We start from the raw sequence: 23,208 nt of genomic DNA on the forward strand, positions 1-23,208 counted from the left end.
ATTAGCGAAGTTTTCTAGACAATGCAAACACATTTTTGAATCAAGAACCTGCAAATGTTATTATACTTTTGTACCCAACTTTCGCAACAGTGAAAGAACCTTAGTGAGTGCTCACATACCCCACGCGTCCTCACGTTGGATACTCAAGTAAATTTGTTTGTAAGAGAAATACATGTAGAAGAATCCCGATAAAAAGAAGAATAAGAATGTTGTTTAGGCTTTAGACCTTTATCTTCTAACTAAATTCTATTACTCAGAATGGTAGTTTCAAACTCCAGACTGTGATTTCTATGAGTTTTAGTTAATCCAAAGTAAATATTAATGTAGCATGACAAAATGTATACATGACTTGTAACTTATCATGGTGAACCTATATACCAAAAATCATGTCATAATCTGCAAGCATTTAGAAAAAAAAAGTCTGAAAAACTGTTATTTCTGCAAAATTTGCTAAGTTCAAGGCCCGTAATTTTGGTAAAAATCATCAGAGTGGAACAAAACAAAATATTGACCTGTAACTTATCATGGTGAATTTATATACCAAAAATCATGTAAATATCTGCAAGCATTTAGAAAAAAGTCAGGAAAACTGTTATTTCTGTTAATTTTGCAAAGTTCAAGGCGTGTAATTTCAATAAAAATCATTAGAGCACAACAAAAATTAAACTTGACCTGTAACTTATCATGGTGAATTTATATACCGAAAATCATGTCAATATCTGCATGTGTTTAGAAAAAAAGTCCAGAAAACGTTTTTTTTCTGTGAATTTTTCTAAGATCAAGGCCCGTAATTTGGTAAAAATCATTGGAGCAGAATGAAAGTTAAACTTGACCTGTAACTTATCATGGTGAAGTTATATACCAAAAATCATGCCAATATTTGCAAGGCTTTAGAAAAAATGTCTGGAAAACTGAAGATGGACTGATGGACGGGTAAAAAACATTACACCCTTTGCAACTTCGTTGTGTGGGGTATAAAAACTTAGTAAATGTTTTTAAGAAATTTGTCCATTTAACAAGTTTAAAGAAACAACATTTTTAAGGAGTTTCTTTAAAAAAAAAAAAGCTTTTTTTTAAAAAAATCATTTATTACTTAAGAATTCACAAATAATAAGGTCTATATAAGCAACATGAAAAAATGAGAAAAAAAACTGATGTACGTCAAACGAAATAATTCATTATCTACAACATTTTCCATTGTGTCATTCAAGATTCCCTAACATAAATTTGGAATACACAGAAAATAATCGTCAGTACATTTTTGACCCATAACAGTAAAAACAATTAAATAAATACAACTTTCTGAATATGAGTTTTGGTTAAAACAATGATAATTTTTAAAAATTATTACAAAATTCTTGGAACCAAAATATTATCAAAAATACAATATTAAAAAAAACCCTGATAAATGTTGTTGAAATATTATATACCAGGTAATGATATGTATTAACAAAACACAACCCATGGAGTGAAATTCTCACCAAAAGTACAAATCTGTCAAAAAAAAAGATAAATGATGTCAAAATTAAACATGTGTATTGACATTTAATCATGAAACTAAGGTTGTTGACGTAAATGTTCTTTTTCCTTTAAAGAAAAACTTTAAAAAATAATGCTTTGAAGAAAATCTCATGAGCCTAATGCTATGAACTGCTGATCGTGCTACTATTCATTATAAAAATATAATCATTGTTTATACAGGATATACAATGTAAGATGGCACACAAAGTTTTTACAGGTATATCAGAAAGACACCAACCAAGTATTCAAGTTTGTCTGGCGTTCAAAAATGTATGTCTTGCCATTCAAACTTAAGTGGATCAAAATTTCTCATAATATTTACAACTACATATCAGGTCCTTACCACCTTCAAAGTTTCATGAAATTTGGTGCAGTAGTTTCCAATAAGTTGCGCTTACAAATTTCTGAAGGACAGACAGACAGACAAGACAATAAGTCTCCCAAGTAGAAGTTGAAATACACATATAATTGGCAGGTACTACAATTTATTTTTCTTAAGTATTTCTTCCAAAAAATTCAATATTTTCAATAAATATGGAATTAAAGATGAAAAATTCTAATAAAGTAAATACAAGTTACAAGTACTAACTGAATAAAAAACTAAAGTTGAATTAAAGATCGATATTTTTATCACTTAATTTTTTTTTATTCACAACAAAGTCAAAACTTCACTAAGTAAAGAATAAGAAAAATACCAGGACATAATCCAAATGAAAATAAATGATTAAAATAAAAAAAAAAATTAGAATGTTTCGAAAACAATTACAGATCAGTTTTAGAAAATATATGCTTTCAAAATTGCAAATTGGTCTGTTCCATTAATTAAAATTTCTATCTAAAAGACCTCTAATCATAAAAAGGAATAACACAAAATGATCTGTATATTACTGTATTACTATTTACATCACATGTGAGTATATATTTACATAATGAGATTTAAGTGAAATAAAACAGTTACATTCATTGGTCAATGGACTCTTATTTCAATTGTAACATCCATTTTTATTTGTAAATGTATGAAACAGATATTTTTTGTAACATCAATGTCTATTGGTCAGTAAGGCATTCCATTTTACCTATAATACAATGTAAATTGCAAGTGTTTCAGAACCCATAATTAATGGAAATTCCGTAACATAAGTTAAAATGAAAAACTGAAGAATGTGCATGCAATTGTTTAACAAAATTAGACATTATTTAACATTACCAACTAAAGGGTGTGACAATAAAATATCCAGGAAAAACTACCAGTAGCTTTGTCAATGCTCAACTTAAAAAGTTTCTAAAAAATAATCCAGAGTTTGAATTGTATAATCCTGATAATGGTTAGTCATCTGAAAACAATTTCCAATTATCACTGTACATAAAATTGATGTAGAAATTTTATCACAGCTATATATATGTACAGTACACTTTAAAATCTTAAGAGCTTAAGAAACATATACATTATTTAAATAGGTGGAATGTAATTGGAGAAAAAAAAAACATTTAAAAAATATTCACAACCAAGATCTCTATGAGATATAATTATGGCTCAAAATATGTAAGTCTCAAATCCTATTGAAATCCAATTTTAATGCTTCTGAACTCATACTGAATACCAGTTGATAGAAAGCTCTAGAAACATTCCATTAAAAGTCTAGTCAGGGCTTAAATAAGGCAATTTGTATCTCATTTGACTTTTTCCTTAATGGGTGATTCTTGCTGCCATATGATTGGTCAGTTTATAATGTATTCATTTAACCTCTGACATGACCTCTTCAAGTAATGTTGTCACTGATCAATACCTCCATTAGAGCATAATGATAAAAAAAAATGCTAAAATATTTGTGTCAAAACACATATAATAATCAAAAATAATTCTCACAAAGTTTGTCTTGACACTTTACAGCTAATTTTACACTTATAAGAAATAAACCGTTAAAAACATAACAATACAAATGGATGTGTATTAAATTGTACCTCACAACCCTAAAATGTACAATGTATATAGCACTTATGGACACACAATGCCCTGAAAGATTTCCGAAAATTAATATTTACTGCAGTCTTCACAACTAACTGTCCAGTTCACAGGCCTGAAATGCAGTTTTCAGAAATTCTGTATAATGACTGTTGACCTGTAATAGTTAATTTTACAGGGCCACCTCCATTTTGACAAGTCTTAGGCCTCAGACTACTGCTTAAATGTGAAGACTGAATTTACTTCTCCATACATATTTTTCATCAAGTTATATATAGGTACATGTTTGAATCTTTCATGTTGTATATTACATGTAATGGAGGTTAGAAGACCGATTATACACCATGCATGTACTTCTTCATGACATACATGTATTTACCAAATTAAAAGGATAGATCATATTATCAAGAAAATTAAAGTAGATATATTTACATATACCACAAACATTTACTTCGTTACATTTACTAAGCTTTACAGTATATGGAAACTTTTCTACACAAGACCATGTATGTGCAAATGTATACTGATGAAGTAATGTTTACATGTACATGTTTGTAATCTTTCAGCCCCTTTACAAAATGATAAAATCTAGATTTAATACAAAATCTTGTTCAAATACATCTCATACAAAAAAACTTTGTTTTTTTTTTTTTAAAAACATGACACTGAGATACAAGTACATGCTTGTAAAAAGATGTAAAATCTGCATCTATGAATAGTACTGTGGACGTTGATGTTGAGGAGCATAGTCTGCATATGGCTTTCTGCGTCTTTCATATTGGTTCTCTAACCGTACTTGTAGACCGGAAACAATGATACACATTCCAGCAAATAGAATAAGAAACCCCGAAAACACCACCATTCCGAAAGACCAGGATAGGAAATTCTTGTCTGGATTTTCCATCCATTGACGATCTACCACCGACTTGGCTCCGAAAATTACTGTACATATGGCAGTCAGGATTCCTGAAATAGAAAGTATATTTATAAATAGTGTATGTAGCTGTTACTTCTGGGAATAGTTACGGGTACTTCTGGTGATATTGATTTTTTTAAATTACCCAAATCATATTTTTAAAAAAAATTGAAACCATGACACTCAATCATACATGCACATGTGCAAGTACATGTATATTATCAATGTAGATGTAAATTTATACATGATCCCTAGTCATACTTCATACTACACCTGCACTTACAAAATGTACCTGTACAATTATAATGAATATAGAAAATAAAGTTGAAAAAAATATGACTCTTATGGCATACATCCTGGGAACCCCAGAATTTATATATAGCATCTTGCATCTAAAAAATGACCAGGGTAATTGTAATTGGTAATCATAATCAGCTGTGACTGATTACATTTTTTATAAGTAATCACTGTTACAGGACCACTTGTCATAGTGTAGTCAATTGCCCCAACCATTCACTGCTTAACATCCGTGTAATGATGTCCTTTCAGATTGACACTACTGCTACATTTGTATTTATGATTTAATAAAATTAACTTATTTGGAAGTCAGATGAGATTAAGGACGACCAGGCGTCGGTTTCACAGAAAGTCGTAAGTGTGAAATTGATCGTAAATCATGACGTCACAATGCTATTTTAGTTCATGACGTCATTACTTACGATCAACTTTACACTTGTGACTTTTTGTGAAATCGAGACCAGGACTCCAATAAGACCAGAAAACAAAAAAAAATCTATGAGTGATGGCTAGTGAAACCTCTGCCTTCAATGACAATATAAGGAAAATAAAGAAAGTCCTCTGTAAACAGGAAGTTGTCAATTTTTCCAAAAAAATGTATCCCACTATATGGCATATCTACACTGTAGAGGAGATATGTATTAAAATTTCAAGCCACTGTGATGAGTGCTTGTTGATAAAAGTGGGTCAAAAACTTGTAAAACAGTACACATGTTGTTCCCCCCGTTTCCTTTGGAGCTGAGGTATAATTTATCTGCATTACATGTTTGTAAGTCTCATAACAAAATAATATGAAGTTCTTGTATGAAATAATAATGATACAAAGTTAATCAAATTTCTATGTTAATCCACTACACTTTGATGCAAACTTATAAATATTGACAGAACTATTTTCCTTTAAGGGTTCTAACAGGTTTTACATTCTCATGGCTCAGGAGACTGCTATGCCAATTCTGATCATAAACTTTAACAAAAACCAAAATGCACCAGGGTGAACAAGTGAGTTGTGTCCCCATTTTAGAGAAAGAAATAGTTACGATGTTTTAAATCACTAGGGTTCTCAATTACTTGGTACATGTACAGTATGTAACAATATCCCAAAGTTCCATTTGAATCGGATGCCAACATTTTGAGTTATCGTTCAGAAACTTAATTTTTATAGAAAAATTTGTTTTGACAACAGTGACCTTGACTACAAATGAAATTCCCCAAAATCAATAGTGTTTTCATTTATCTGGTATATAACAATATTCATGGGGTCCGTTTCAATCAAATGTAAACTTTCAAGTTATCATCTGGAATTCTCATTTTTATGCAAAAAAGTAGATTTTTTTTGTCATACTGGACCCTGACCAAAACTTTTCCCAAATCAATAGGTACATCGTATCTCTTTTATCTGACATATAAAAATATGCAAATGTTGTTTGAATCAGAGGTAAACTTTGATAGTTATTGTTAGAGGTAAACCTCAGTTTAATGGAAAAAAATTAAGTTTTTGACCGGAGACCTTGACCTTAAAGATAATTTCCCACACATCTATAGAGATCTCTCTTATGTAGTATGTAACATTACCCCAAAGTTTGATTTGATTTAGATGTAAACTTTTGGAGTTACCTTACTGAAACCTCAATTTTATGGAAAAAATTAAGTTTTTGGGGCCCTATGCAAGGCCGTAGCTAGGGGGTACGACAAGTGCAATCGCACCCCCTTAAAAATTAAAAAAAAGAACTTTTATTTACATCTTGGCCTATAATTAAAGAGAAATCATACCGGATAACCAAGTTAAATTGCTTATAAGTGATAAGTTTGCACCCCCATTTAGAAAACCTGGCTACAGCCCTGCTGTGGTCTTGACCTTATACTATGTTCCTCAAAAATTAATAGGGATCTAACTTACTGGGTTGTAACAATATTCCAAAGTTTGGTTTGAACCTGATATAAACTTTTCCAGTTTTTGAAGGAAACCAATGTTGGCACATGCCCACCCGCCTGCCATCATCAAACCAATAGCCGAGTTGGACTTCATTACAATTCATTAAAAATCATCAAAGACAATTGCTTTACAAAGGAATAGAGTAATAACAATAATAATGTACCATTACAGGTCATTTTAAAAGTTGGGCAAGGTGGAGGTAATTTCATTATGCCAACTATGTAAAAAGAAAAGGTTTGGTTAGATAACCTGACACACACACAATTTTTTGGCCTTTAGTGATGTTATACTTCTTTCAAATATTTACCTGACACTAAAGCAGAAATACCAAGAACAAACATGGCAATAGAACTATCTCTACCAGGACAGCATCGGATAAGGAACAAAATCGAAAACAGAACAACCGCTATCTCAATCAGCAGGGTCAAGGTCATCATGACCTGGATTGCCAGAAACCATGCTACAAAAAAAACAAAAATACTGTACAATGTATTCGGAAAGACAGAATTGCTAATAAATTGGCATTTATGTAATTAATAAATTGATCATTATTGGTCAATTAAGAACTGATGGTTTAATTTTTTATGTTTCATTAGTGTGTAAAAGCATAAACTGTAGCACATTTTCAATGAAACATGCTAATACTTTATATCGAAAATGTGTCACACCAATAATCATGATTATACATCTATAAATTGGGAGTTAACTTTTTTCTGGGTCAGTAGGAATGATGGATGAATAATTACAGAGAATTAATTGGAAAGAGTGAGTAACCAAAATATGATCACAAGTGCCGAACTTTTCAATGCAGGAGTTAAAACTTAATATGTTTTTGGCATGAGTGATCATATTTTGGTTATTCACGATAACCAATTGTTAATCTTATTTACTATAAAGATTTTCTCCCTTATCTTTTGCTATTTTCAACATAAAATTCAAATTTTGTGAACAGAGGATTGATATACATGTACAAGTTGTGATGTTTTGTGACGTTTTGGTGGGAGGAAGTCCGAGATTGAAATTATTGAATTTATTTCAGTGTGAATCATCAATTTTTTTTGCACAGGAAACAGTACATGTACATCACATTATTCCCTTTATTATTTTTGCTGGAGTTCATGATGCTCATGCCTTTTGGTTACCCATGTGCGTGTGGTTTTTTTTTAATGTTTTTGTCTGTTTCCCTGATATTTTGTAGTTGTACATATACTTCCACATTACTTGTTGCATAAACATTTTATAAAATTTTATTGTGTTAAGTGACGAGCAACACTTTTTTTAAAATGGTTCTTGTACATGGGCAAAATGTACACGTACATGTACATGTATACCTGTTTCAATGTATATATACACTACCGTCAACACAAATTTTAATTTCTCCACTCTCCACAGAGGAGATCTTATAAATGGAGTTACAGTGTCTCCATTCTCCAACTTAAAAAAAACTCACTTTGATATATTGTTTAGGTCAAATAAAAAAAGTATAATTAGTATATGTAGTTCCAGTCAGCTAACCAATCCTAGTTTTTACTGCTGATCCCTGACTTTTTTGTCAAAATGAACTTCCGGTAATCCAGATTTTTTTGGAATCTTCTCTGGACAGGACTTGGTATTTACAAAAAATGGATGGGTACTTACTTACAGCTGTGGCCATGTGACAACTGAAAGCTGGAAATTTACAAACTGTTGATGTTTTATTCCTGTTTGTGATGATTGTCTAGTGATCACTTGTTGTAATTTATGTTTTAATTTAACACTTAGGCTTCATCTTGCTGGATTTAGCAAATTGTCCAGCAAACGTCGTGAATTGTTAGAAAAAAATAAAATGAAAAAAAATCATTTTATTTTCCAAACTGCCAAACCTATTTTAATTCCAAGAAGTGACCAGAACCAAACAATTTTTTTTATTTGTCCTTAGTGAAGGTTTTATGTTGGATATTGTCAATGCAGCCCATTTAAATTTGAGATGGGGAGGGGGAGTGAAGTGGTGGCTTCCTCTCACAGATTGAAGATGATTTACATAGTAAATGCTGCACTCCATTAGCTGCACAATACTCGGTGTCACATATACAATATATTGTTCTAATTTAAAATTAAAATTGGTCTACAGTTTTACTGATACACACAGATGTTTAAATGTGTTAAATAACTTGCTCATAATGACATTCATATCACAAAATCTCCGTAAAATGTGAATTGTTAAAATCTGAAGACTTTTAAAATCCAGATCACAATGTTTACTTTGTCAAAGCAGTTTGACGAAAACAAAGATTTACTGCCTTATTTTGTGTCAAAAATTCTTCTGAAGGTCATCATTCCTACTATATAATTGTTTATTTTCAAATTTGTGACAAATTACATTATTGTCAACATAAATATTGATAAGTACTATATTTAAAAAAAAAGATAACTTATGCAGTAAAATTGTGTACTTTTTACTCATAAGTTTCTACATTTAATTCATTGAGGAAAATAACAAATGGCACGCAATTTCAATTTTTGATGCAGTTATTTGTAACATCACCAAGTTATCAGTATTTGGCCAATTGGGAAACAGAATTGCAATCAGATGACTTGCGTTTCCATAGAAGAGCATCCTTAAGGTCAAAGGGTAAAAGGCGAAACTATAACGACTGCATTGGAAAAAATACAATTAACAGTATTTTGCCAACAATCAGCACTTAGCAAAAGAATTGGCAGAATTACAATGGAATTTCTTGTAAGGTATTATAAATTCTTTTTGATTGTGCACTTAAATTGTATGTATTGATGTTTGGTTTATATGAAATGGAAAACACTTAATTCTGCCCTGATAAAAGAATGGCTGAAGAAAATTATGATTAAAAACGTCTAGTAGAGTTTACTCCTGCAGATCAATTATAGTTAATAAGGGTCAGTTTACAGTGATAAGGGTCCCATGTTTCATTTCTAGATGGTACTGTTATGAATTTTGTTCTACTGTTACAAGATCTTTCAATGTAGCCATTGTAGGATTTATTTCACTGTTCACTTGGACACATTGTATATCGGGTGGAACATGTGCATTTTGTGCTATATACACATAGAGAATCAAGACCTTCAATGAATTCCAATTATTGTATGAGTAAGCATTTATATATTTCCAAACACAACTGAAAAATCACAAAAACAAACAGTTTCAGAAAATACCGGAAGTAAACAATTGGCCAGGTAAAATGACAGGTGAGAAGAGAAAATTAAGAATACACACAATAATTCCTCTATAAATTCGGTATTTGAACAAGAACAACTTACGAGGATTAATAAAACTCCATATTGGACGATATTCATAAGAGAATATCCACCAGCAACCATTATATAGTTTGCCAGTATAGTCTCGGTAAAATGCGAAATTTTTGAAGCATGCCTCCCATAATCCAATCTTTTCGAAGCCACTGTTTGTAATGAATTTCGTGTCTAGTTCCAGCCAGTGTGGTGTAGAAAACCCGATGACGAGAAACAGCAAGGCTGCTCCCGAAAAACTCAATCCAATGATTAGCAAAAGTGAACCTCTATCCGCCATCTTGGTAATTGGTTAACATTCATGGATGAGTCCATTTCGAATTTCTCGAGGGGTGTACAGGTATTACCTGCTTCCGGTGAATCATTCAAACACCGATGGTAATGATAATGCAGGTATCAAATTGGAAAAAGATTTTTTGTACAGTTTTACATCAACTACAATTTTCTTCTTTACAATTTTATGTCATTCATGTAATTTAGGTGTATTTTTCAGCACTATGATCCCAATCCGATTTGTTCACCAACGTCCATGTCATAGTTTTACTTTCAGCACTTGGTAGGTATTTCTAAAAATGCTGAGGACACTATAACCCTACCAGTGCACCTAGTCCATGCTCCCAGTTTTAATTGTTTATTTACTCTTGTTTCAATGTTCGTGTTTTACTTCGGTTATTTTATGTTTCTGTTGTGTGTGTGTCTGTTTTCCCTGTGTGGTCTTTGTCCCTGTATTACATTCTTTTGATTTCCGCTAGAATTTTGCTTCCCATAATTTTCATGCAGTCGGCCCATTCTTTTACAATCTTGGGACATATATTTTACAATAAACATATATGCATGTAGATTGGTATCCTGTTTGAACAATTTGGGGGATTTTTTGAGCATTTTGTTCTGTTTTGAGATCAGCTTGAAAGTATTTTATAGTTAAAGTAGCAGTCTTTGTAGATTCTTTGTAAGAATCAAGCAAATTCTGTGATGTGTGATACACCCCCAGAAAGCTACACATTTTTTTTTTGTTATTAAGTTGTTTTATATGTCTTGATAATTATATAATTATTATAATTATTCTTTCCAATCTACCTGCTATTAGGAGATAATCCACATAAAAAATCTAACAGTTTCTATTGTATTTTTGTGTCGTTTACATAATCATCTCCCTTAATTTTGAATTATACAGTACATTCTATATATTTTTCATCTCCTGTGAACAAGGGTTATATGAAAAGCCATATGTTACTTTCTGTTTACTATGACATTTTAAACAAAATATCCAAAACAAAAATATGTAGGCTTTCCATGCAACGATGATTCTCATTTGCACGATTCTTATGTGGAGTGCTAATTAAATATGGTTTTTTTTGTTTCAAAACAACTCAGAACACTTGTTTAAATGTGTAAAAAGAAAATCATAACAATAATCTTGAACAATACACATTTACTTTGTAGTTGATTTTGTTTTGTTTTTTCTTAATATTTTAGCGATTCTAATTTATAAACTTTTTTTTGCATTCTTGACATCTCCCGTTACGGTAGCCGATTTGCTTGCTGTTTTCGTTAAGAGAATATTCAGTTCAATGAAATATGAAATAAAGTAACATTAATTTTATATTTTTATTTCATAGACATATATCACAAACTTTGTAAAGGAACTTTATGTTTACGTTCAAGTTACAGTTTACATCATAAAATATTGGCGCCATCCAGTTGGGGTATGGAGGAACGGAGTTCCAACCTTGTACGTTGTAGGAGTAAAATAACACAAGACCAATTTAAACTAGTTCTCGCGTGTTTTCTGTAGCGTAACGTAGTAGTCAGACTAGAACCAGCGTGAAGATGAATTATGACTAGTCTATGATCTGGCATCAATTTCACAAAAAGTCGTAAGTGTGATATTACTCGTAATTTTTGACGTCACATTGCTATTTTTTGCTTGGACGCCATTTTGTACGATCAACTCCACACTTTTAAATTACGACTTTTTGTGAAATTGACGCCAAACTCGGTATATTGATTTTACACTTCCGGTGACTTTTGTTTCTGTTTCTGATTGTTTTGGCAATTACTGTTCCTGTTCTAAATTAAAGAAATGAAAAAAGAATAATTAAAATTTTAAAAAATAAGTACACACGAAATGGATTCAAAGCAATATTTTGCATTAAGTAATATTTTCTCTTTATTTTACACAACTGATTAATAGATTTATTTTCATATTGGTCCTATGACATGTCCTCAAACAAGGAAAAAGAAAAAAAATACGTTAGGTTTTAAAGTTTTTTTTTTAGCGGAGGACACATTCACCGTAAAACTGGGGTCGCAGGGATTACATTTGTACACAGGACAAAATGCAACGGTATGTTTTCATTTGTTAAAAAAAAATGGAAACACATATTTAATGCCAGTTTGGTAAACATACATATTTGTGTTTTTTAAAAATTACTTCTAATCATATGTTATCGAAAATCATATATGAAAACCACACTCTTTCTATTCGTGAAATCTTATTGAAAACATACACTTACCATATGTTTGTACTTCATTGTACATGCTTTTCATGAATTAGTTCTTTAGTCAGAAATAGACACATTATGTTTTAATGGTGGTCCTTTACATAATGAAAAACATGCTGCATTTTTTGCTGTGTAGCTCCAGAAGGCGTCAGGCCCCTTATGCATAAATATAAACCTCTAGCCTGTTCTCTTTTAGTCATAATACGAAAAAAGAAAACGTTTCGATAACAGTAGACAAAAAAGCACGAAAAGACCAAGAAAATACTCAGATCACCGGATTTTCCACCCAATCCCTAAAGCTTCTAGCATGGTACAAGGGATTTTTTTTGGGGGGGGGGGGGGCGGAGGGGAGGAAGAGTGTCTAAAGCGGCCCAATACTCAATATCGATTAGTCTGGACATATCATATTTAATTCGGTGACTCAAAATCTCGCGATCCTCTAAGGTGATGGAAATCCCCAGCCATGCTCTTAATAATTGATTTAAATAAACACAGTTCGAATATCTGTTTTATTGTTTAGAACACCTTGAACACCTATGTTAAACGAATGACGGGATATACCTGTATAAATAGTCTGGAGCAATTCATATCTTAAACACATGACATTCCTTTCATTTTGTGTGATTTTGTTTACATTAGGTAAGTTTTTATGTTATTTACTAGTGTATTTAGATATATTTTCAAATGGTAAGATGTAGTGCCGATTTTACGTTTTATGTAATTTATTTATGTACGAGTCAATGTAAAACTCGGACATTGCCATTGGTAAAGTGATTCATGCTGAAGAAAACCCACCGAACAAACGGTGATTTTTCGGTCTACACATGCTGTATTTTTATCAAAAAATAGCCCTATCTGTATTCAGATCTGTACTTTTGAGAAAACCATACATTTATCTCCAATTAAAATCTACCAAATCATAATTAACAAATCAAGAACTGAAACTCTTAATTGCAAAGTATAAATAATTCCCGCGGTACGCAGTATAGCGGGAATGTATTGTCTTATCGGTATATAGAATGTCCTAGGCGTATGCATTTTTGGCGGCAAAATATGTAGTGGTAAATATAAAGAGGCTATATGATTAATCGTACTGGGTACATCTAATTTTTCTCTGAGTGCCGGTCGACAAAATGGATCCGATGGACATAGAGACAAACGTAAAGCGCATTGTTGGAGAGGAAATTCAGAAGTCTCAAAACGAATTTTTTAAGCAAACTAGATGGGATTTTTACTTCAAGATTGCAGGCGTTTGATAATCAGCATAGAGAGCGTTCAGAGGCACAGATGAGAAGACTACAAACCGACATCTTGACGGCCGATATCTATAAATTCCAGAGAAAGAGCTGTGAGGATCAGTTCAAGTTTAACAAGAAGCTGAATGCGACACTTAAGGAAGCGGAATCTTGTTTGGAACCGTCCGATGAAAAGTCCGGGCAAGCTAAAAAGAAGATAATTGAAGGTATAGAACTTTTAAATTATCGTCAGAAACTTGTGAAAATGGCGGATTCGTCCGAGCATGGTGTGAGGTTAGTACAAGAATACACTACAACACCGTTGGCCGAAGATTCGGAAGACGATAGGAAGATTATGAGGGCAACAACGCGTGCGGAGAGAAAGGTGAAAGCAGAGAAATCCAAAAAGGAACGGCAGACTCCATATTCAAGACCTTCAACTTCTACAGATAATGCTAATAGTAGTTGTGGTGCTAAATTAATAAAGAGGCCGGGAGTGTGTTTCATCTGTTTTAAGCCAGGGCTCCGGCAGTTTGAATGCCCAGAGAAGAATAAGTAGTTAAGTACTTTTAATAAAGGTGTTAATTGTAATAGCAGCTTTTAAGCTGATTTTGTTGATGAAAGTTTGACAATGAAAACTACCCATTTAAATGATTCTCACTTACCTAACGGTAAATGATTCTCACTTACCTATCGGTAAAGGTGGTATTTGTTTACTCAACCGTGACGAATGTGACGATCAATTGACTAGGCATTTAAATACATCAAATAAATCGATCACACCTGTAGGTAAATTGAGAGCGGCAAAACACAAGTGGAAACAAGCCGGAGCCACTGATTACATATTACAAGTAATAATAAAGGGTTACGGTATACCTTTTAAATAGTTGCCGCATGGGGTGTTTTTGGGTAATAACAAATCTTCGAGAGATAACGGGGATTTTGTTGAAAATGAAATCGAAACATTATTAGAAAAGGGTTGTATATCACAGGTTAATTGTAAATCTCTTGTTATTAGTCCGTTAACAGTAGCTTTTAGTAGATCGAATAAGCCGAGATTAGTTTTGGATTGTAGACATATAACCAATTGCATACACCAGTTTAAATGTAAATTGGAGGATGCATCAGTGGCTAGAGAATTGTTTGAAAAGGGTGATTATCTTTTTAGATTTGATTTGAAAAGTGCGTACCATCATATTGAAATAAGAGAAGAACATAAGCAATATTTAGGTTGGGTTATTGACGGCAAAACTAAATACTTTGTATTTAATGTTCTTCCTTTTGGTATTGCAAGTGGAGGACATATTTTTACAAAGGTTTTGAAAGAGATTGTTAGATATTGGAGAAATGATGGTGTAAAGATGATTATACATCTTGATGACGGCTTGGGTGGTACCTGTGATCTTTCTTCTGCCGTTAAGGCTAGTCATTATATCAGAAACAGTTTATCAGAATTTGGTTTTCTTATAGCTGAAGATAAATGCATTTGGTATCCTCAGCAAAATTTGATATGGATCGGTTTGGAGTGGGATATGTATCTCGGCAAAGTTAAAATTACTCAAGACGATTTGATAGGTTGCTATCATGCATTGCAAAAACGCTTGATGATTTTAGTAAAGGCAAAATTTTTGTACAGAGCAAAGCTAGTTGCTTGTATTGTGGGACAAATGATTTCTATATAAGTAGTTTTTGGAAGTCTTGTAAGATTGAGGACAAGAGAATTATACCACTGCATTGTCCTTAGAGCTAGTTGGAAGTCGCTGGTTGCTTTGATAATCAAGCTGTTGAAGAATTGAAATTTTGACTGAATTCTGTTCGTTCTCTGAATGAGAAAGGTGCTAATCTACATGAGTCAGATTTTCATGATTATAAGGCTTACACAGATGTCTCAGAGATAGGCTACGGAGGCTTTGTTGTGCCTGCCTGAGGACAGAGATTGTTTTGAGTCGGTCTGTGACTTGAGTGATGTTCGGATGAACACTAATCTGTTAGTGTCCAGTAATGCTTTGAATACTGTAGTAGGTAGTAGGGCAGATAATGAAAAGAATAAGAGTTCCATATGGAACGCCTAAACTGTCTGATGAGATACACATTTGTTTACGTGTTGTCAATTTTATATTACTTGCTGTGGTTTTATAATTACATGTGGTCATTTTGTATTTACGTTATGTAGGAACATCTTTACATTATGTCGTTTTGTCTTTACGTTCTGCCATTTCGTCTTTACGTTCTTTAATTTTGTCTTTACGTTCTGTCGTTTTGTGATTACGTTATGCCAACATATATTTACGTTATGTGGATTTATCTTTACGTGCAGTGGTTTTCTTATAACGTGAGGTCGTTTCATCTTTACGTTATGTCGATCTCTAAATACTTTATGTGCATTTTCTTTTCTTTACGTGCAGTGATTTCTTCTTTACGTGATGTGGTTTCTTCTTTATGTGATGTAGACCAAAATTTCGATCCGGTGTAAACTTCAAATCAGTCCGTAAAAGGCAAAATAGACGTCACAACGCCGATTAGAAAAATGCTGAACGAAGTATACCTGGGTAGTCTATCCAGTCACCCTAGGGTGTTTATTCTATAGTAAAAAGAGCTTATTTGTTAATTACGTTCAATATTATCACAATTGATACACCTGGGACTCTGTTGATGACTTGTGGCGATTTTCGTAGTCAGAATATATTTTTTTAATTCCAAAAACATGGGAATTTCGACTCTCGCGAAAATTTGCGTAAATTCGACTCTGCAAGTTATTGCGTAATTTACTACGAGTAATTCTACAAGAATTATTTTTGATTGAGGCGTTTTTATATTTTGAACAGGGTTAAACATTGAAAAGTTTGTGAAAGAAGCTGTAGAGGATAGTGGAATTAAAGATGGACATCCGTTACACAACTTGGTGAAAAGTTTTTCTACACGTTTACTTGATGCCAGAAGTGAAAATACTGACAAAAAACTCTATTACAGTTTTATGAAATGGAAAAGATTTTGTATAGAACATGGTTTACTTTCTTTGCCTGCTTCTCCCATTCATGTAACTTTATATTTTGTAAATTTATTAGACAGTGGTGCTACATATAGTACTGTTAACTCTGCTTTATATTCTATAAAATGGGCTCACGAAATTTATGGTCAGTTAGATCCCACAAGCAACACATTTGTACAAAATTTAGTGGAATCGGCTAAGAGAACTGTTAAGGCCCCTGTGAATAAGAAAGACCCAGTGTCTTTAGATAATTTAATCCATTTATGTAGCATTTTTCAGTCTTCTGACGATTTGACAGTTGTAAGAGATCTTGTGATGATTTTATTAAGTTGCAGCGCTTTTTTGTGCTTTAGTGAATTGAGTCAAATTAGATGCAGTGATGTTGCAATTAAAGAAGATTACTTGGTATTTAAAATTAGTTTGTTTTGTTTGTTTGTTAGGGTTTAACGTCCGAGCAGCAATATTTCAGCTATATTCAGACGATGAACATGAAATGGATGACAAAATGAACATGAAATGAAAAAGGGATGGGACACAAGGACAATGGGGTCGATAAATTTTGATTGCCACTTGAAATAGGGAGAGGTGGGTAGGGTCGGGCAATTTAGCCTCCTGTGGCGGAGCCCTATGGTTCCTACTCCGGGAGAATACCACAGTAGGGTTCTTTAACGTGCGAGGAACGTGGCATCTTTCCCAACACGGTGCACCACTATGGTTTGCGGTCAGGTTTTCCGTATTATAGCCTGACAACCCCAGCATGTAACACGCCAGGGGTACCCCATTCAACCACCTGGGGCACACATCCCAGTTGCTCTGTGGGCAAAGCGGAGGGTTCTGAGCACTATTTAGTCGCCTTTTACGACAAGCTTAGCGCTGCTGCAGGCCTACTCTTTTAACACCCGGACCTGCACGGGGCTTTAAAATTAGTAAGAGTAAAACAGACCAGTATAGAGCTGGAGACGAGGTATTGGTATCCAAGGGTCATTCTTCAGGAAGTGCCACTAAGGCAGCTAATTCAGGGGTTAATGATAGATGCTGGAAAAGGCACGGAAGGTGGAAGAGTGATTCAAGCAAAGACGGTTATGTGGCGGATTCAGTTTTAAACCGATTACAGGTTTCAGAGCATTTGGGATTGTAAATATTATTTTGGTAAATTTCTTGGACATTGGATGATATGTATTTTCACGCATTTTTGACACACTTTATTCGTTTGGTTTAATTTAACGTATGTTTTTATATTTTATATTTTTTTTATTCTCATACTCTATTTTTGTTGTTCTATTCGTACAGCGAGCTAGTCAACAAACTTAAGTTGGTAGTTGAGTTATTTGTTCTATGAGATATAGTACCGGTTTAGGGTATATTAGTATAGAGAATACTAAATAATTCCCGCGATACGCAGTATAGCGGGAATTTATTGTCTTATTGGTATATAGAATGTCCTAGGCGTATGAATTTTTGGCGGCAAAAATTGTAGTGGTAAATATAAAGGGACTTTATGATTAATTCTAGATTCGCTTTTGTACTGTGTACATCTAATTTTTCATTGGCATAAAAATGCTCAATTTAGCTGGATTTTTGGTCTTTATACATATGTTATGGCATGACTTTATATAAAAATAACCGTATTTGGATTGTTTTGTTTAATTTATTGTATAGGCGTAGTGTTCGGACTAAAATTTCTCAGTCGTCTTAAAATTTATGTTAGATTGAGTATTTTTTATATGCTCAAGTGAGGTCCTTCACTCAAGTTTCGCTTGGCATTAACAAAAGCACACAGGTTTCAAGAAAAAAAAATAATAACTGGTTTTTCCTGGTCGGCCACGAAACATGGCTTTGTATGTTTTTTTTATGATTATAGTATATTGTTTGTTTCTTGGGGTTTAACGTCCGAGCAGCAATATTTCAGCTATATTCAGACGATGAACATGAAATGATAAGTATAGACAATGTTTTGTACATAATTATATGTTGTGAATTTGCTTTGTAATTTTGAATTAAAAGCGGCAGCTCAGAAAAGATACGTACAGTTAGTCAGTCTATACGTACAGCAGTAGTTGAGTTATTTGTTCTATGAGATATAGTACTGGTTTAGGGTATATTAGTATAGAGAAGACCCTATTTTTCATACACAATCTATATATTTTTTATCTCCAAATGACAGACCGGTTTTGTGGTCTGTAACAATTACTAAGTTAAAAATAAAAGTGAATTTGGTGGGTTTTTAACATGCATGAATTACCTCCTGCCTGATTTTTGTAAAGACTGCTACTTAAATACAGTATATATTCAAAATTAGAACTGGTATCATTTACACTCTTTTGATATAATAGTACTCGATTCTTGTGTTATCTAATGTTATCATGCAAATCATTACATTGATTTATTTCTACCTTAATTTTCAGGTTTAGTTGTTACAGTAGAAACAAAACCATGTGATAGTGAGGATTTCAGGATAACATGTGAAGGAAATACTGAACGAACATTAACAATGATAAACAGTATCAAACTCTTTAGGATTTCTCCATATGCAACATATGAAGTATTTATTGCACCCAAATACCCAGACGGTGATATTACAGAATTTAGTATAAATTGGGTGAAATATGGTGAAACAATAAAACACAGAGCATCGTTAAGCAAGTCGATCATTTACCCAGTTCACCAAGCTAAACTTGTTCTTGAAATTCATAAAGATGACTATAAAAAGGAGGATGCGGGTGATTATCAATGTGAAATTAAGGGTTTAGAGGGTGGCAAGCCTATCAACGAAAGTTACACCATTAAGAAACAAGGTAAGCGAATTTTACCTACGTCACCAACCGGGAAAACAGTTGTAGTATCCCATCCGTCATGCAACCAGTCAGTCACGCTTAGGGGGTACCTACTTTGTGTAATCTGTAACTAAAAAACTACTGAACCAATATCATTCAAAATTTAAATAATGTTTATGTAAATATTATCAAGGAGAACTTCGATAAATCTACATTTTTTTGCGGCTTTTTTTCTGTTGAATCTACTAAGATGTACTATGTAATATCTGTTACTGTAACAGTAACTCAAATCGTATAGAACCAATGTATACATATTGTAGAAGTGCATTTCATATTTTGGAGAAATTCGAGTAATGTTTCCCCACATTTTCAATATGTTTTTGTCACTGTATGTTGTTGATGGTGCCTACTTTGCGTAAAATGTAACTCAGAAAGTATTGAACGGCTATTATTCAAAGTTTGTGCATTGTTCATACAGGCCAAAAATTAGCGTTGCTCATAAAATAAATATTTTAATAATGATTAATAATTTACATGTAATTAATAAATTGTGCTTATTATGATGCTAATGATAATATTATGCTAAAATCAAACTCATTTCATTTTTACACGCCCGTCTATCTAGACGGGATGTATTATGGTACACCGGCGTCCTCCGTCGTTCACACTTCGAACAATAACACAAAAATACTGCCACCAATTTTGTGATTTTTTCGTGAAGCGTTCTTTCTATTGATGCGAGCTGCCGTTCGATTTTTTATAAATTTTCCCTCTTTTCGGTTTCGACTTTATTTGTACAAAAGGAGTGTTTTTTGCAGTAATGTCAATGGAAATTTATTAAATCGTTTATTTATATTAATATAAACCCCCTTTTAATTTATGTACATTCCCGATTTTACAATTTAGAGTTAAGGAATTTTGTTCATAAAAAAGGGGGTGTTCAAACTCGGAAGCGATTGCATCCATTTTCACGAAACTTTGAAAATTGGTTATTACTAATGATGCTAGTTCCATCTTCAATTGTTATGAATTTCTGATTATCTTTTTATTCCAATTTTTGGACTATATATAAAAGATGGGTATTGTACACAAACACAAATGCGCGATAGCTTCAGAACGCTTCAAGCAATTTTCATGAAATTTGATGTTGGATTTTTTGTTAAAGTAAGCTTCTTTTTGACTTATATATATATTGTGTCATATATTTAATCGCAATCAAGTTCAGAGCTGTATTTTATGTCCATATTTGCCCCATCTCTCAGGGTTCAGCCTCTGTGTGCATATATATAGCTACGCTCTGCGAAGCATTTTTTTCAAATACGCTACAAATACGCTAATATTCTACTAAATTAACGATAGATTTTGGTTTGGAAGAAAAGTCATGGGAAACGGGATTTCAACTGTAATGGAAAAAATCATATTACTGTGATAACGACCTGACGAGAAAAATAGACACATACAACAAAGAACATGAAAAAAAAAATAGCACCCACTTAGAAACAAAATTAAATAGCAAGCAAGCAGGACTTTATTAACCCTAGTAGCATGGACCAAGTACACTGGCTGTGCAAGCATCCACTGCTTCTCTAGAAAAAATAGTCGTTTTGCTCATAAAATGTCACTTCCGCGTTAGACGAAGAAAGGAAACTAGACATGGTGAACAAATTAGTTCTCATGGTGTAAATGGATACACCATAGCGATCCACGAGTTCATAATGACGACCATACAACTTTTGAAGTGCTAAGGCTAGATGACACACTCTTTTGTGTTTTAGCTTCTTTCAATGTAGGGTATTAGAGATCGGGGTGTCCGTCCTTCTGTCCGTATTTCTGTTACGAAGAGGATAACGCTACTTTATTCGTTACTCATCCTACACCTCTAAATGAAGTGCACCTTTTTTGAACTTTCACAGAATCTTCATTGCATATTCCAATTGTGCACCTCCTATTTTAGATCTGTTTGGGGATCTAAAGAGTAATCATGAGAACCGATATTCTAGAGAAAATCAAAAGAATTTAATCCAGGGACAAAAGCCAGACATGGGAAATAGACAAACACAACAAAGAACATAAGATTACTAAAATAATACATACAAAGTAACAAAGTGAATGAGCAACTCGGACTCCACTAAAAACTGGGAGCATAGACCCAGGTGCACTGGTAGGGTAAGCGACCTCAGCTTTAGGTGCAGGTTTAAATTCATTATGGAACTTTTAATAATTCATTTTACAATTATATCATCAAAACTGCAAATCTAAACGTTTTTGTTTTGTTTCAGGAATTACATGTACCAATCAAGATGCCAGAGGTGACAGCGGGATAATCTCTTCTAGTCTGAGAGTGGTATCTGCCATTTTAGTTGTGACTTTTTTTCCTAATTTTGTGCTAATAGAGTAACAGGGTGCTCTAAACGTGTATTTTCAGAAAAGGCCTATATCTGATCGTGCATATATCAATGCATATTCGACAACGGGTATATTCAGGATTTAATGTTTTGGTGACACACTGACTAGCTAATTCCCGGCTTGGCATTGATACATTGTGTTTTCAGAAATGGAGCGGAAAACGTCAGTTCATTAAAAGAGGACAACTTATTGCAGTTATGTATACATCGGTGATTTTAAGGACTTTAACAATTCTTAATGCCTCCCTCCGCAACTGACAACTGGTCTCCACTTTCATGTTTCTTGCCATGCATTTGGAAATGTAACAAATAAAGTTTAACTTCATGTTGGTACTCCGTCCGCAATTATTTATTTACCATTTAAGACAGCATTTATAATTTACTTAGTCCTATTTTGTTTTGTTTTTTAAGTACATTTTTAAAATAAAATTTCATTTTTAAATTATTTTTTATTTTTATTAATAAATACGACCACAAAAAAATCCGGTTTTGCAATTGTATCATACTGTCGTCATCGTCGTCGTCGACATTTGGTGTCAATAACTTAAATGGTAACTGATCCAGCCCGTTAATTCCGACCACATGAGGATAAAGTGTACAAGCATTATTATCATTATTATGAAAATACGTGAAAGTTAAATTTGGAATAAGCCCGATTTACAGAAAATTTAACTATTTATAGGGGAAAAAAATCCCACGACAATAAGACAAAATAGCTATTGGAAATTCCAGAGTCCATTTTTTCCAAAGTAAAAAGGCTGAAGTGTTTGTTTAGACAAGAATGATATTAAAGTCTTTGCATTCATGGGATTTCTTCTTATTTTCTTCTTCTTTCTATATTCAGATAAGAAATACAGTTGATCATTATGATAAGGTTAACAAAACATTTTTGAACTTTCTACTGAAATAATGAAATCTCAAATAGGATTTTCCCTTAACAGTCCACAGGCGGACTTAACTGGTTAATACGTTGAAATTAAATGTACATTTCTCATCTTTTTTTCACCTATGTTGGTAAAAAGTGGATCACAGACATGTTTCAATACCAACTTTATTCTAAGATGCCAAGCAAAGAACGAAACATACAATCAAATTTACTTTTTAAAGATGCCGAAATAAATTTCAGACAAATTACACAACCTTGTTTTCATAAAACCTGTCCTCCAAACTTCGAATTCAACGAATTTTACTCCTGTATAGATAAGTGATAAGTTAAAGTATAGATCAAATGTGAACAAATCAGTTATATTTCCGGTTTATAAAGCACAGCTGATTCTAGAGATTCCAAAAGATAAACTGAAGGCAAATGACGGAGGTGTATATCTGTGTTAGGTAAAAGGTCGCACAGACTCTGGACCCGTGAATGAAAAATACCTTATTACTAAAGAATTATCAGGTATGTTGTATCAT

The 23,208-nt window shown here is 32.9% G+C and overlaps 3 protein-coding genes across 4 annotated transcripts; 2 read left to right on the forward strand and 1 right to left on the reverse strand.

Annotated features, from left to right (window-relative positions):
- Nucleotides 1–1,067: 1,067 nt before the first annotated feature.
- On the reverse strand, nucleotides 1,068–10,209 carry LOC148597940 (uncharacterized). The gene is made up of 3 exons (XM_088562097.1): nucleotides 9,904–10,209; nucleotides 6,938–7,090; nucleotides 1,068–4,450 (listed from the first exon to the last, which is right to left on the reverse strand). Exons 1-3 carry the CDS (start codon nucleotides 10,169–10,171, stop codon nucleotides 4,194–4,196), a joined length of 678 nt encoding a protein of 225 aa, XP_088418223.1. The 5' UTR covers nucleotides 10,172–10,209; the 3' UTR covers nucleotides 1,068–4,193.
- Nucleotides 10,210–12,877: 2,668 nt separating this feature from the next.
- Nucleotides 12,878–22,243, forward strand: LOC148597941 (uncharacterized). 2 transcript variants are annotated; one of them, XM_088561277.1, is made up of 4 exons: nucleotides 12,893–13,034; nucleotides 16,456–16,667; nucleotides 19,025–19,414; nucleotides 21,673–22,243. In XM_088561277.1, the coding sequence occupies exons 2-4, from the start codon at nucleotides 16,610–16,612 to the stop codon at nucleotides 21,789–21,791; spliced, it is 567 nt and encodes a 188-aa protein (XP_088417403.1). In that variant the 5' UTR covers nucleotides 12,893–13,034; nucleotides 16,456–16,609; the 3' UTR covers nucleotides 21,792–22,243. The 2 variants fall into 2 exon arrangements, with proteins under 2 accessions (XP_088417404.1, XP_088417403.1); XM_088561278.1 differs by lacking the exon at nucleotides 16,456–16,667 and having other exon boundaries at nucleotides 12,878–13,034.
- Nucleotides 16,745–19,016, forward strand: LOC148597942 (uncharacterized). Its single transcript, XM_088562029.1, has 2 exons — nucleotides 16,745–16,768; nucleotides 17,491–19,016. The coding sequence occupies exons 1-2, from the start codon at nucleotides 16,745–16,747 to the stop codon at nucleotides 17,755–17,757; spliced, it is 291 nt and encodes a 96-aa protein (XP_088418155.1). The 3' UTR covers nucleotides 17,758–19,016.
- Nucleotides 22,244–23,208: the final 965 nt, after the last annotated feature.

The sequence above is a fragment of the Perna viridis genome, chromosome 14, assembly GCF_037379345.1.
Source record: "Perna viridis isolate PV_CMFRI_1.1 ecotype Kerala chromosome 14, ASM3737934v1, whole genome shotgun sequence".
Taxonomy (NCBI): Eukaryota; Metazoa; Mollusca; class Bivalvia; order Mytilida; family Mytilidae; genus Perna; species Perna viridis.